This window comes from Salmo salar, chromosome ssa01, assembly GCF_905237065.1.
Source record: "Salmo salar chromosome ssa01, Ssal_v3.1, whole genome shotgun sequence".
Classification (NCBI taxonomy): domain Eukaryota; kingdom Metazoa; phylum Chordata; class Actinopteri; order Salmoniformes; family Salmonidae; genus Salmo; species Salmo salar.
In genome coordinates, this window is record NC_059442.1 from 30,960,589 (window position 1) to 30,977,218 (window position 16,630).

Consider the following 16,630-nt stretch of genomic DNA (forward strand, 5'->3'; position numbering starts at 1 on the left):
TCAATTTTGGAGAGTCTCTTATACAATGGGTTAAAATGATGTATAGTAACTCTAGGTGTAAAATCGTAAATAATGGCTACTTCTCAGAAAGTATTAAACTGTCTATTTATTATGGCCATTGAAACGTTAGCCATTGAAATGAGATCCAATAACAATAATATCAAGGTGCAAGAAACCCAGGGCTTAAAAACAAAATGTGTCATTGTATGCTGATGAGTCGTATTTATTTTAAACACACAATTTGGATCTCTCCACAGATTACAAAACTATGATAAGTGTACTATATTATTGTTCACTCAAAAATAAAACTTTTACCTTACTGTGAAATTTACCTATAAAATGGTCTGACAGTGGACATACTCAGTATTCATATCCCTAAAGAAATGATATCACTGCAATACATTTTAAGAGAAAGTTACCAAAAATAAGACCTTGCTACCATGGAATGGAAAATACCTGTCTATTTATGGAAAAAAAAAAAATCTGCCTGATTAATTCTTTAGTTATATCCCAGTTTACACATTTGCTTATGACCCTGCCTACACCTAACAACTTGTTAATTATTCAATTTTATTTGTAAATGCAAGCCAGAAAAAAAATAAAAACAGGCCGATTTATATAATATGAATTTGAAGGGCAGAAATGATTAAATATTAAAGCATTAGACCTCTCACTAAAGGCCACAAATATTATGGTTAAACTCAAATATACTAATTGATTAAAAAAAAAGCTATAATCTTTGAAAATTGTGTCATAAATACGACTGGAAATATATGGAAATGTCTGCTCTATCCAAAACTACAACCAGTTAATTGGAGCATTACCGCAAAAATGGAAGAGGCAAGTGGAAGAGGGAGAAAGTAAGGAACTTGTCTGTCGGCCCTGCATTAAAGACCTAAATTGGTTCAAGAGAATTGTGATCAATAAAAAAAGTATACCAGTTTCATTTAAGGACAAACACATATACAGCTGTGCCATACAGCTTGCAAAATAGTTGTGAAGAGATTTGATATACCGATTCCATGGCACATGATACACAATGACACTGGATTCAAAACCGTCCCAGCTCTGCAGATGTTGCTGCAAAGTGACAGAATCATTCGATAATTTGTTTTGGTGCTGTCCATATGTAGGTTGTTTTTAGTTACAGGTTCTGGAATGGCTGAAGAATTTAAACATTTACCTGGAGCTAACTCTGCAAATAGCACTGCTGGGTGATTTGAAAAGTCCTAGTCAAATCGATCAATAATACTCTTAGCAAAAATGTTCATCTTTAATTTACAATCTGTAGAAACTATGAAAACAGAAAGGTTCAGAAGTTTTGTGAAACATCACAGCACAGTTGAAACACATGGCAAATACAAATAAAACTGGATGGTCTTCAGAGATATATGGGAGGGGTTGAGGGTAGCTGAAGGATGGGACTAAAAACAAAAGATAACTAATGTAAAATATACTGTGTCTGCAAAATGTATATAGTATGTATAAGCTGCAAATAGAAGCCTAAGTGTTGTTGTCCATTAGTTTACTCCAATTAGGATAGGGGTGGTAGGATTAGGGGAAAAATAATTAATAAAAGTGTTAAACCCTAGGTTCTCCCACTGATATATATATTTTTTTACATTTGCAGACCTGTACACAAACTCATTGGTCATGTGTGAGGAGTACAGACAATGTACAAAATAATTGGGCAGAGGTTGTGTTCCATTGTGTAATGGTCTGTTTCTTCTACAGTAAAATGTTTACAGTCCCTCACACAGAGGAAGAGAGGGCAGTAGAGCACATCTGCACCTCCTCCCAGCCTGAACAGCTGCCATTCCTCTGCCTTTTTTGGTCTGGAGCCACAGCTCTGTCCAGTAATGAAGATAATAGCACACCGTAAGTTAAAGAAAACATATCACAGTACAAGCAAGGCAGTAGGAAAGGTAGTAAGGTGTTTATTTTGCAGAGGGTGATGCTGTAATGAGGCTGAGACAAAACACCATCTCCCAAACACAAAGTGCAAAACAAATATAAAAATATGTTTAGAAACAAACTGAAGAGAGAAACTGGGTAGTAATGGGACATTGTAACCATCAATTGGAAATAAGGTAGTATTATTTCAATCCTGAATGATGCAAGAAGATATCGGTGGCATGATAAGAGTGATTGTACATGACAGACTAAGAGCAAATCTCTCAGACAGCTCTCCACAGCCCTGTGTGGAGACCCTCGGCAATCAGCTGCCTATTAATAAAATCCCACTTAGCTTTCTCTTCCCTCCCTCTGTGAGAGTGTTTGAGTATGTGTGGGTACGTGTGTATGCACGCATTCATCAAAGTCCACGGAAGACTAAAACAGCAGCAATTTCTCAATCGCGTCTCTCCCGAAGAGGATGTCGACTGTGAAATGTAGAGTTTTAGCTGAGCAGGGGAGCGGAAGAAAAATACAGTAAATCAGTCTGTGAGCAGAGGTTTTCCACCCAGGTCAAGTTAGGACCCAAGTCACCAGCACTGCATTAAATCTTGGAGTTCCCCTGACATAGCCTCCTAGACTAACAGTATCTACAACCTCCAGCAGTCAGTCCTCTACACCCGGGGTTTGGTGGCAAAGGTGAGGTAGCCTGTGTGCACTGCCATCTCCACGGGGGGCATAGTTGTCTTAGAGAACAGAGGTGTTGCTAGGGACTGGGGTGTCGGTGGGGATCTCCAGGGGCCGGTCAGTACCAAAGTCTGGTAGGGGGAGCATGATGGTGCGCACGCATGCACCTTCAGCAGAACCTCCAGAGTGCTGATCGCCTCGAAACCGTCATCAGCCAGCGCCTCATGTCTTCTGCACCTGCTCAATACATGGGGAGAAGGAGCACACACACGTCCCCCTGCAGAGGGAGAGAGAGAATGAGACAGGGGGATTACAGGATGGAGAGAAAGGGTAAATAAGGGTAAAAAACAAAAACACACACTTACTTCTAGGCAATTTCTATGTAAACGTCCTGAGTTTGGTATATTCATCCCTAATGGAGAATCTTCTAGCTATGTTTAAGAGATTCAGAAAACAGGTTTAGAGACCAGAAACACTCAGGCGGTAGATATGCATATTATTAGTAATTTGGATAGAAACACTAATTTCTAAAACTTTTGTTTCTTATTACTCTCACCATTATCTAGTTTGTAGTTTTTCAATATTGCCTTCTATCCAGTGCTGTGGGGTCATTTTGCACTTCCTAAGGCTTCCACTAGATGTCAAGTCTTTAGAACTTTTTCATCTTATACTGTGAATGGGGAGAGAATAAGAGCTGGAGTCAGATGACTAGAAAATACATGACTCAATCTCGGGTCCGTGAATTTTCCTTTTCATTTCTAAACAAATCTCCGGTTGGAATTTTGTAATCTATTTCTTCCTTATGCTTAATATAACTTTTCCTTACCCCTAACCGCAAACAAAAAGAGGTATTTGAACATAAAGATAAACTTTATCAAACAAAACAAACATTTATTCTGGAACTGGGATTCCTGGGAGTGCATTCCAATGAAGAACAAAGGTAAGTGAATATTTATAATGTTATTTGTGACTTCTGTTGACTCCAAAATGACGGGTTGTTCTGATATGGCTTGTTTTGATATCTGAGCGCTGTACTCAGATTATTGCAAAGTTTGCTTTCGCTGTAAAGCTTTTTTGAAATCTGAAAGTGGTTGCATTAAGGAGAAGTGTCTATCTATAATTCTTTGAATAACCGTTGTATATTTTATCAACGTTTATGATGAGTATTTCTGTAAATTGATGTGCTCATTCACCAGAAGTTTTGGGAGGCAAAACATTTCTGAACATTACACACCAATGTAAAATGGTTTTTTTGGATATAAATATAAACTCTATCGAGCAAAACATGCATGTATTGTGTAACATGAAGTCCTATGATTGCCATCTGATGAAGATCATCAAAAGGTTAGTGATTAATTTTAGCTGTATTTCTGGTTTTTGTGAGGCCTCTCCTTGCTTGGAAAATGGTTGTGTGGTTTTCCCTTGTCTAGGCGCTGTCCTAACATAATCTAATGTTATGTTTTTGCCGTAAAGCCTTTTTGAAATCGGACAGCGTGGTTGGATTAACGAGAAGTGTATCTTTAAAATGGGATATAACAGTTGTATGTTTGAGAAATTTGAATTATGAGATTGTTGTTTTGAATTTGTCACCCTGCTATTTCACTGGCTGTTGGCGAGTGTGTCCCGCAGCATCCCACCTACCTCAGAGAGGTTAAGTCTTATTACATACAGCCGGGAAGAACTATTGGATATAAGAGCAACGTCAACTTACCAACTTTACGACCAGGAATACAACTTTCCTGAAGCGGATCCTCTGTTTGGACCACCACCCAGGACAATGGATCGGATCCCAGTAGGCGACCCAAAACAATGGCGCCGCAGAAGGAGCGGTCTTCTGGTCAGGCTCCATAGACGGGCACATCGCTCACGAGTATACTACTCGCTAATGTCCAGTCTCTTGACAATAAGGTAGACGAAATTCGAGTCAGGTTTGCCTTCCAGAGAGACATTAGAGATTGTAACACAGTCTCCGTTTCGCAGAAACATGGCTCACTCGTGATACGTTAGAGTCGGTACAGCCACCAGGTTTCTTCACGCATCGCGCCGACAGAAACAAACACCTCTCTGGTAAGAAGAAGGGTGGGGGTGTATGCCTTATGATTAATGAGTCATGGTGTGATCATAACAACATACAGACTATGTAAACTGGAAACCACATATCCTGAGGCTGCATTTATTGTAGCTGGGGATTTTAACAAGGTTAATCTGAAAACAAGGCTCCCTACATTTTATCAGCATATCGAATGCACGACCCGGGCTGGAAGTATTCTGGATCATTGCTACTCTAACTTCTGCGACGCATACAAAGCCCTCCCTCGCCCTCCTTTCGGCAAATCTGACCACGACTCCATTTTGTTGCTCCCAGCCTATAGACAGAAACCAAAAATGGAAACGCCCGTGCTCAGGTCTGTTCAACGCTGGTCTGAACAATCTGATTCCACACTTCAAGATTGCGTCAATCACGTGGACTGGGATATGTTCCGGATACCCTCAGACAACATTGATGTATACACTGATTCGGTGGGAGAGTTTATTAGCAAGTGCATCAGTGATGTTGTACCAACAGCGACTATTAAAATCTTCCCCAACCAGAAACCATGGATTGATGGCAGCATTAGCGCAAAACTGAAAACGCGAACCCCCGCTTTAATCATGGCAAGGTGAACGGAAACATGACCGAATACAAACAGTGTAACTATTCCCTCCACAAGGCAATCAAACTAGCTAAGCGTCAGTATAGAGACAAAGTAGAGTCGCAATTCAACAACTCAGACAAGAGACTTGTGGCAGGGTCTACAGTCAATCACGGATTACAAAAAGAAAACCAGCCCCGTCGCGGACACCGATGTCTTGCTCCCAGACAAACTGAACAACTTCTTTGCTCGCTTTGAGGACAATACAGTGCAACTGACACGGCCCGCTACCAAAACGTGCAGGCTCTCCTTCACCGCAGTCAACGGGAGCAAAACATTTAAACGTGTTAAACCTCGCAAGGCTGCCAGCCCAGACGGCATCCCTAGCCGCGTCCTCAGAGAATGCGCAGACCAGCTGGCTGGTGTGTTTACGGACATATTCAATCAATCCCTATCCCAGTCTGCTGTTCCCACATGCTTCAAGAGGGCCACCATTGTTCCTGTTCCCAAGAAAGCTAAGGTAACTGAGCTAAACGACTATCGCCCCGTAGCACTCACTTCCGTCATCATGAAGTGCTTTGAGAGACTAGTCAAGGATCATATCACATCCACCCTACCTGACACCCTAGACCCACTCCAATTTGCTTACCGACCCAATAGGTCCACAGACGACGCAGTCACACTGCCCTAACCCATCTGGACAAGAGGAATACCTATGTAAGAATGCTGTTCATCGACTACAGCTCAGCATTTAACACCATAGCACCCTCCAAACTCGTCATTAAGCTCGAGACCCTGGGTCTCAACCCCTCCCTGTGCAACTGGGTCTTGGACTTCCTGACGGGCCGCCCCCAGGTGGTGAGGGTAGGAAACAACATCTCCACCCCGCTGACCCTCAACACTGGGGCCCCACAAGGGTGTGTTCTCAGCCCTCTCCTGTACTCCCTGTTCACCCATGACTGTGTGGCCATGCACGACTCCAACTCATTCATGAAGTTCAGACGACACTACAGTGGTAGGCTTGATTACCAACAACGATGAGACGGCCTACAGGGAGGAGGTGAGGGCCCTCGGAGTGTGGTGTCAGGAAAATAACCTCCCACTCAACGTCAACAAAACAAAGGAGATGATTGTGGACTTCAGGAAACAGCAGAGGCAGCACCCCACTATCCACGGGACAGTAGTAGAGAAGGTGGAAAGTTAAGTTCCTCAGCGTACACATCACGGACAAACTGAAATTGTCCACCCACACAGACAGCGTATTGAAGAAGGCTCAACAGTGTAGCTATAGCACCTCTTCAACCTCAGGAGGCTGAAGAAATTTGGCTTGTCACCAAAAACACTCAAACATTTACAGATGCACAATCGAGAGCATCCTGTCGGGCTGTATCACCGCCTGGTACGGCAACTGCGCCGCCACAACCGTAAGGCTCTCCAGAGGGTAGTGAGGTCTGCACAACGCATCACTGGGGGCAAACTACCTGCCCTCCAGGACACCTACACCACCCGATGTCACAGGAAGGCCAAAAAGATCATCAAGGACAACAACCACCTGAGCCACTGCCTGTTCACCCCACTATCATCCAGAAGGCGAGGTCAGTACATGTTAGAGGTCGACCGATTGATCATTCACAGCAATCGGTAATCGGAATTTTTGGACACCAATTGTGGACATTGTACTCCACGATGAGCCTGCGTGGCAGGCTGACTACCTGTTACACGAGTGCAGCAAGGAGCCAAGGTAAGTTGCTAGCTAGCATTGAACTTATTTTATAAAAACAATCAAAACATAATCACTAGTTAACTACACATGGTTGATGATATTTTTAGTTTATCTAGCTTGTCCTGCGTTGCATATAATCGATGTGGTGCCTGTTAATTTCTCGTCGAATCACAGCCTCCTTCGCCAAACGGATGATGATTTAACAAGCGCATTCGCGAAAAAAAGCACTGTCGTGGCACCAATATGTACCTAACCATAAACATCAATGCCTTGCTTTAAAATCAATACACAAGTATATATTTTTAATCCTGCATATTTAGTTAATATTGCCTGCTAACATGAATCTCTTAACTAGGGAAATTGTGTCACTTCTCTTGCGTTCCGTGCAAGCAGTCAGGGTATATGTAGCAGTTTGGGCCGCCTGGCTCATTGCGAACTGTGTGAAGACCATTTATTCCTAACAAAGACCGTAATTAATTTGCCAGAATTGTACATAATTATGACATAACATTTAAGGTTGTACAATGTAACAGCAATATTTAGACTTAGGGATGCCACCCGTTAGATAAAATACAGATCGGTTCCGTATTTCACTGAAAGAATAAACGGATTTGACCATATTAATGACCTAAGGCTCGTATTTCTGTGTGTTATAATTAAGTCTATGATTTGATAGAGCAGTCTGACTTAACGGTGGTAGGCAGCAGCAGGCTCGTAAGCATTCATTCAAACAGCACTTTCGTGCGTTTGCCAGCAGCTCTTTGCTCTGCTTCAAGCATTGAGCTGTTTATGACTTCAAGCCTATCAACTCCCAAGATTAGGCTGGTGTAACCGATTTGAAATGGCTAGCTAGTTAGCGGGGTGCGTTTCAATCGGTGATGTCACTCGCTCTGAGACCTTGAAGTAGTTGTTCCCCTTGCTCGGCAAGGGCCACGGCTTTTGTGGAGTGCATGCAGATGCACTCACACCTGCCTGCTGCCATTCCGGAGAAAGCTCTGTACTGGTGGTGCCCCGATCCCGCAGCTGAATCAACTTTAGGAGACGGTCCTGGCGCTTGCTGGACTTCCTGGGGCGTCCTGAAGCCATCTTCACAACAATTGAACCGCTCTCCCTGAAGTTCTTGATGATCCAATAAATGGTTGATTTAGGTGCAATCTTACTGGCAGCAATATCCTTGCCTGTGAAGCCCTTTTTGTGCAAAGCAATGACGGCACGTGTTTCCTTGCAGGTAACCATGGTTGACAGAGGAATAACAATGATTCCAAGCACCACCCTCCTTTTGAAGCTTCCAGTCTGTTATTCGAACTCAATCAGCATGACCGAGTGATCTCCTGCCTTGTCCTCGTCAACACTCACACCTGTGTTAACGAGAGAATCACTGACATGTCAGCTGGTCCTTTTGTGGCAGGGCTGAAATGCAGTGGAAATGTTTTTGGGGGATTCAGTTCATTTGCATGGCAGAGGGAGTTTGCAATTAATTGCAATTCATCTGCTCACTCTTCATAACATTCTTGTGTATATGCAAATTGCCATCATACAAACTGAGGCAGCAGACTTTGAGACAAATATTAATTTTCACATTCTCAAAACTTTTGGCCACGACTGTATATGCGGGACTCTATACCATCTACGGCATCTTGCCTATGCCGTTCGGCCATCGCTCATCCATATATTTATATGTACGTATTCATTCCTTTACACTTGTGTGTATAAGGTAGTTGTGAAATTGTTAGATATTACTGCACGGACGGAACTAGAAGCACAAGCATTTCGCTACACTCGCATTAACATCTGCTAACAATGTGTATGTTACCAATAAAATTTGAATTTATTTGATCTACGGTACCATTTGGGTCATTCCACGAAGAAAAGAGTTCCATCTTTGATATTTCAAGTTCAATGTTGTGCACCAATATTGAATTTTAATTATTAAAAGCCTGTTATATTAAATTAAGTGCTCTTTAATATAGACCACATGGAGAATTCAATAAATCAGATTTATTTTTATTTTTATATAGGCTTGCTAAAGTGCTACAATTCAGCATTTTGACATGTCCCTCTGTCAATCTTGTGTTACCTCTAGGAAGATTAACCGACTTAAACCCAACATTACTCCAAGTTTCTCCATTATTGTAAAGCCCTAGTTATTTTGTTGCTTTGACAGTCATTTCTGAAGATTTTTTATTTCATGTGATTAGTGACTTATTTACATCTTTCCCTCAACTGAACTCGTTTTAATATGGTGAAACTTGTTTTTTTCCCCAGAAGAAACATTGAACATCTAACAGTCAAATAGAGTAAAAGCAGGTGAAAACGGTTCTACTCTTTTTGGCCATTTTCTAGTGTTTTGTGGTAGAAAACTGAGCAGGTCGAGTATAACAGTTTAGCCTGGAAAGGCAGTGTAGGCCCATCTAAATCTTTTCTTTGTATTGGCCAGTCTGAGATATGGCTTTTTCTTTGCAACTCTGCCTAGAAGGCCAGCATCCCGGAGTCGCCTCTTCACTGTTGACGTTGAGACTGGTGTTTTGCGGGTACTATTTAATGAAGCTGCCAATTAGACTTGATGCGTCTGTTTCTCAAACTAGACACTCTAATGTACTTGTCCTCTTGCTCAGTTGTGCACCGGGGCCTCCCACTCTTTCTATTTTGGTTAAAGCCAGTTTGAAGTGTTCTGTAAAGGGAGTAGTACACGGCTATTTCTCACATGGAATAGCCTTCATTTCTCAGAACAAGAATAGACTGACGAGTTTCAGAAGACAGTTCCTTTGTTTCTGGCCCTTTTGAGCCTGTAATCAAACCCACAAATGCTGATGCTCCAGATACTCAACTACTAGTCTAAAGAAGGCCAGTTTTATTGCTTCTTTAAAAATCAGCACAACCGTTTTCAGCTGTGCTAACATAATTGCAAAAGGGTTTACTAAATTTTCAATTTGCCTTTTAAAATTATAAACTTGGATTAGCTAACACAATGTGCCACTGGAACATAGGAGTGATGGTTGCTGTTAATGGGCCTCTGAATGCCTATGTAGATATTCCATTAAAAAAAAGCTGTTTCCAGCAACAATAGTCATTTACAACATTAACAATGTCTACACTGTATTTCTTATCAATTTTAAAATTGACAATTTCTTTGGCTTTTCCTTTCAAAAACAAGGACATTTCTAAGTAACCCCAAACTTTTGAACGGTAGTGTTTCTATAATTCTCATTGAAAGCAGGTCTTAGAAGTGATAGTGTAAAAAAAAGAAGACAAAAAAGGTCCATCTTCAAAACAGATGAAAGTACAAACATTTTGGTTATGGAAAATATATTTCACAGCACTTTAGACGGTACAATGATTCTCTACACTATACTTGCTGGTTGTCACATACTCAAATTAAGTGAACTATTAGAATTTTAGCAACCAGGAAATGGCGGCGCAATTTCTGAAAAGTGCATCTTTAATAGGCACTTAATATTTTTTTTTTATTTAACCTCGAGATGGGAAAGCGTGTTTATGGAATTGAACATGTGCTCTTATGAAATAATGTTAAAATTAGGTGAAATAAATTTATATTTTTTAAGGCACCAAATTGATGTAATGACCCATTTGTTTACATAAACTCTTGTGTGCAGACTAACAAGATATTGACCCAATCATAAACATTTCATTGTTCTTGTGTGTTATGTTGAACAGAACAGCAAGTCAATCATTTTAAAATGCTAATGATATAACATCAGTGTTTAGTAACAGAAGAACACATTGCAATTTTTCACTGGTTGCTCAAGAAGCATTGTAATTGCTATGATGATGACCCTTGTTGACCAGTGGTTGATTGAGAGAAGCAGAAGAGGTGGAGCTAGTGAAGATCAGGCTGTCAACAACACTGATCCAGGGAGTGTGTGAAAGCTATTGTTCAAGGTATTTGACAACTAACTAGTCAAAATATATCTGGGGCCAGGCAGCCATGCATACTGACAATGCAGAGAGAGGTCAGTAACACAAACACGGTTGGGCCAATTGTCTCATCTTCAAGTAGGGACATTGTGTGTGTGTGTGCGCGTGTTGTGTGGCCAGGTCTAAAATCAGGTTAAGAGGGTTGTGTAGGGACACAGATGGAGTAAAAGGGGTTGGAGCAGAACAAGTGCAGTGGGGGAGAGAGAGAGGGACAGGTCTGCCACTCATGAGCAGTAGTGTAAAGTACTTAAGTAAAAAAAAAACGTTTTTTTGGGGGGGTAATCTGTACTTTACAATTTATTTTTGACTACTTTTACTTCACTACATATTGTACTTTTTAACTCTACATTTTCATTGACACCAAAAATAACTCGTTACAATTTGAATGCTTAGCAGGACAGGAAAAATAGTCCAATTCACACACCTGGTCATCCCTCCTGCCTCTGATCTGGCGGACTCACTAAACCGACATGCTTTGTTTGTAAATGATGTCTCAGTGTTGAAGTGTGAACACATCTTTCAGTAAATGTAAAAAACGGTACTATCTGGTTTGCTTAATAAGGAATTCGAAATGTTTTATACTTCAGTACATTTTGGCAATTCTATTTACTTTTGATACTTAAGCATATTTTAAACCAAATACTTTTAGACTTTTATTCAAGTAGAATTTTACTGGGTGACTTTTACTTGAGTCATTTTCTACTAAGGTATCTTTACTTTTACTCAAGTATGACAGTTGGGTACTTTTTCCACCACTGCTCATGAGTTTAGTTTACCAGGATCACAGCAGATCCACTTAACCCAGGATCACCTCCTCCTCTGGCCAAAACCTGGACGTGCAACACTCAGGCTCCAGGGAGAAGAATGTGTGTGTGTTTCTATGGTGACAAAGAATCAGTGACAGGACCAGTATTGAACTTCACAGAACTGAAAGAGCCGAGGCAGAACGTGTGTACAAATACATGAGTAGAATCAAACGCACAAGACTATGCATGCGTTTCCACTGAGATAATGCATCCAGAGAAATCCTACGCACATCATTAACTAACATCCAAGAATGTGTGCACACTGCAAAGAATCTCCCTCTACTAAATACAAGCCGCACAGCAGGGGATGAGAGCAGCTTGCCAAGATATCTTCATTAACCTGGAGAGACTGAGTAAAGCATGCAGCCTAAATCACACACCTATTACAGAAGCCCAGGTCTCACTGTGAGGAGACTTGATTGTAGATTTAACAGTGTAGGAACAGTGGTGGCTTTTTAGCCTTACAAGTCCAACAAGCAACACAAGCAGACATGTACTGGTAAGTGCCAAACCCACACCAAAGTAGAAGAAAAGTAAAATACTAGACAAGCACTCACACAAAAAACAATGTCTAATCTTGGAAATGGGGGGGAGGGATTGGTCTGTGCCAGGATACAGAGTCTTCGGAGCACAGCTTCTCTAAATAAAAAGGGGCAGGCCACTGGCCAATTTTTTTAAAGAATTACAGTGAGAAAAAAAAAAGAAATTCTCCACATTCTGCCCCTTACCCTGGTTCTCAGATAGCATGACCAAATTTAAAGCAGGGAAAGGAAAACACACTTATTATTAATGGTTATACAAGCTCTGTGCAGGAGCATGTGAAGCTCACAGGGGCAGTATAATTGACTGGTCAACTGCTGGATACCCTCGGCTGAAGCACAGAGACACAGCTCCATAGTGTTCAGTCCTCTAGAGGAGTGAACGAGAGCGAGATGGGAAAAGGGGGATACCTAGTCAGTTATACAACTGAATGCATTCAACTGAAATGTGTCTTCCGCATTTAACCCAACCCTTTTGAATGAAAGAGGTGCGGGGGGCTGCCTTAATCGACATCAACGGCACCCGGGGAACAATGGGTTAACTGCCTTTGCTCATCGGCAGAATGACATATTCTTACCTTGTCAGCGCGGGGATTCGATCCAGCAACCTTTCGGTTACAGGCTCAACGCTCCTACCCGTCAGGCTACTGGCGGGACTCAAGTCTATAAGACTGGAACAGAGGGAAATAAATTGTGCCTTGCCTAAAGGAGACTCATGCAACCTCTCCCTACAGCACATAACCCTGTATGGTCATGGGACTGATTCTATATCCAGATATCTGGCTGTGTGCGCGCGTGTGTGTGTGTGTAAGGGGGAGTCGGATAGCTAAAGAGGAATATGCAGAAGTGAAACCATAAAAGGGAGGAGTGAAACATCTACCGCGGGAGAAAATGTAGGAAAGGGTGCTGGAGTCTTTGCATTGCTGCTAGTCCATGTGCCACATTCCATTTCTTATGGAGGCTTCCGTTTAATAAGATTATCAGTTTATGGGCCTCAGGATTATAAAAATCACCTCAATCTTTTACAAAGCAGTTTATAAACCAGTGATCCAAAGTAAGTAACTGTACTAGGCTAGGGTTATGTGAATAATAGCCCTGATGTATTCTACCCATGTCCCACCTTTAGCCCACGAACACACGCTCGCACAGAGACTGACCACCCAACTAAGCCACCAACTTGTCCAGGCTTGCCCCCACTGCACCAGGGGCCCTGGTCTCCACGGAGAACACTGCATGCTCTTTAATCAGGTCACTTTATTCTGCGTCCGTGTGACAAGGAAGAAACAAACAGGGAGGAACACATGCGAGCCAAGGACACATTTAATAACCGCTCTGCTGATCCAGATCAATACCCAATATGGAAGAGTGCACTGCACTGCCAGGGAACAAAGGCTTGCTGGGATTTCAGAGTGGACAGGCCAAAGTCATGTTATTGGGACCAAGTTTTTGGATTTCGCCACACACACCCTCGTGTCTTACCCTGCCTCTTCATGGCAATCTTGGCATGTTGGACAGCCTCCCAGGGAGAGGGGATGCCACCCTCCATGCAGATGTCCTGGTTACGGACGGTAGCCTACGCTCCCTGAACTCCTCCGCCACCTTCTCAGCATGCTGCTGGTGGAACCCGTGTGCAGGTGGCCCGTGGGCGCAGGATGGCGTGGGACAGAGACCTGCTGCCCGTACCTACAACCACAACAAAACAAACAGGGAATGGGTTAAGAGGGTATGCGACTAGTGGCAATGGTAGTGTCATAGATGGCTGGCGTTTTCACAACGGGAAAAATGTCAAAAACAGATCAATACCATTTTCATGTCATATTCCATCAACGTGTCTGATGTACAGTACATGTTAGAGAGTTTGTGTAGTTGTGCAAACATAAAAATAGTAATCAAATATTGGACTGTACATCATACTATATGACCACAACAATACTTTGTTGTCTGATTGCATCTGAAGCGATCTTGTGACACGTGGTTAGTGCAGGGGGACATGGTGATGGGCTACAGTGACCCTTTCTCCTCCCCCTCCTCACATTGCATCACTGCTGCTTTTGTTCTCATGGCAACAATGGGTGCAATGTTTACCCCAGAGCGGGACATTGACTTGCTAAACGCAGGGCCACAGACAAGTGCCTGGTAACTACTTACTGCATGTAATCTGATGCTGTGTGTGGGTAGTGTTACTGCATGGTAAACCATTTCCCAGGCTTTGTAGTTTACTCCCCAATTTCATTCACAACTCTGCTCAAGTGTGTGTGATGTTCTACTATGACAATCCTTAAGCAATATGGGGATAGCTTCAAACCGCAAGTATCCAAAACATCCAGTCACCTTCCATGGTAATATCAAGCAAGAACATTCCCTCAGGGTACACGTGAAGGCCTAAGCATGGAGTGCACGGAGGACACATTACTTACATATTCCACTGTAAAAAAATATTAATTTTTAAATAGCATATTTTATCAAACACACACCGGTCAAAAGTTTTAGGACACCTAATCATTCAAGAGTTACTTTCTTTTTATATCCCAGGACAAATGAGTTAGCTAGCTAAATTGCCATGAATGTTTAATGCTTTTCGACCGCGCTCCCAGTCTAGTCAGCATGTAATCCTGGCAGCAGGATGGAGCCTGGTCAGCGGGCAGCAAAGAGGGAAGAAATTAAACATGAGAAAAAGCAGAATATAACAGGAGACCTTGTGCTTGCGCTAGCCTGCTGAACTTCAGTGCAATCTAGCCGCAAGGTGACTCTAGTGACTGAATTCTCCCTACAACACATGGTGCACTCAGAACAGCCAATTGATAATCACCTATCATTGCCTGTTTATATTGGTCACTCCCAAAGTCACTCAAGACAAAATAAGTCACCCCTGATATTAGTAAGTGCTTATCGGCAGATGGCTCACTGCAACACTGCAGGACATGTTGCGGCTCTCCATTATGCCAGGGAGGGCGAGTGGGAGCTGATCAAACCGTTTGTTCATCGATACGCCGTCTTGAGTCGGCACACACGGTTACCGATGTTCCATCAATATCCTGCCCGACTGGGAAGGAACAGAACAGCAGTAAAGCATGATAAAGCACTGCAGCAAGAGCAGCCGTCTGCCTCCAGACACTCCTAGCCAGGCACGTACACATGGCCAAGGCTGCATCAGCCATCCACTAACCACCCACACACAATCACTTTACTTCTGAAATGAATTCAATCGGTGGACACTCCTTACTGGGGGAGATTTCTAGATGGTACTACTGTGGTGTTCCATCTCACGTCTAGTTCAGGTCATTCTCATAACTGACCACTTAACTGAATTTGTCAAGAGAGAAAGTTGAAGTACAATTTGACACCTGTGGGCACTCCAAGTCTAAGAAATGGGATGTAAAACTCCACACGGTGTGTCCCAGTGAAAACAGCATCAACGGCTTTCTTCAAAGGTAGATAATCATGACAACTTGACATGCGTCATCACAGGTCTTCCCTGTGGCTCAGTTGGTAGAGCATGGTGTTTGCAACACCAGCATGGTGTGCGCAACGCCAGGGTTGTGGGTTCGAATCCCACGGGGGGAGGGACAACAACAACAAAAAAGTATGAAATGTATGCATTCACTACTGTAAGTCGCTCTGGATAAGAGCATCTGCTAAATGACTAAAATGTAAAAGCCAAGTGTGATCTTGTCCCCTCCACTTAGCTCTTGAGTGAGAGCTTTCACTAACTGGCCACTCTGTTACAAGAATCATTGGTGTCACATTTAGCCTTTTGTTGTTGAGTGCGTGTTTCCCACTAGTCTATGACACATTCCTCCTCCAGGTCTTCTCTCTGTGACCCTCTCCTACAGGGACACGAAACATGCAATCCATACTGTATGCGTGTGTCGTATGCTAAGTAGTTATTCTGTGAAAACGGTGACGTTTGGGAAAGTTTCAAATTATTCATGTCCTCAGATAAAGTAGCTTACACAAAGTTGGAAATCAGCAGGTTTTGTCCCTCTCACCGGATTCACAGACAGAGCCAGGCTTGAGCTCCAGCATCATGGTAATGTTAGCAATGTCTGTTGTGTAGAGTATCTGGGTGCGGTGGGGCAGGTTGAGGGTCCACAGCTCAGGGGTGGGGTGCAGCACATAGACCAGGTGACCATTGTGCCAAAGCGCTGGCCTATCAGGTCCTTGGAGTGGCAAATGACTCCATGCATGTCTGTTTGGGAACCCTGCTACACCTTGACTGGCATCACTGAGTCATGACCAAGGAAGATAATGGCAACATCACCCTCCTGGATAAACTCTGAATACTCATATCTTCTATTACAGGGTCTACAAGGGGGAACCAAGGTAAAGAGTTCCAGATGTTATCACCACAAAAGACCATCAAAAAGAGCGTAAACTAGTGAACAGTTCCCCCATGACAAACATAACACTTTT

The 16,630-nt window shown here is 42.6% G+C and overlaps 1 protein-coding gene across 1 annotated transcript; it reads right to left on the reverse strand.

The window, feature by feature from the left end:
- Nucleotides 1–1,920: 1,920 nt before the first annotated feature.
- On the reverse strand, nucleotides 1,921–16,557 carry LOC106586281 (tRNA (adenine(58)-N(1))-methyltransferase catalytic subunit TRMT61A; the record flags this gene model as incomplete). The annotated part of the gene is given in 10 exon segments (XM_014173443.2): nucleotides 1,921–2,643; nucleotides 2,645–2,741; nucleotides 2,744–2,805; nucleotides 2,807–2,857; nucleotides 13,684–13,789; nucleotides 13,792–13,842; nucleotides 13,845–13,868; nucleotides 13,871–13,900; nucleotides 16,207–16,341; nucleotides 16,344–16,557. Coding segments are annotated over 10 exon segments (846 nt in total), but the record flags the coding sequence as incomplete, so codon positions are not given.
- Between the last annotated feature and the right edge of the window lie 73 nt (nucleotides 16,558–16,630).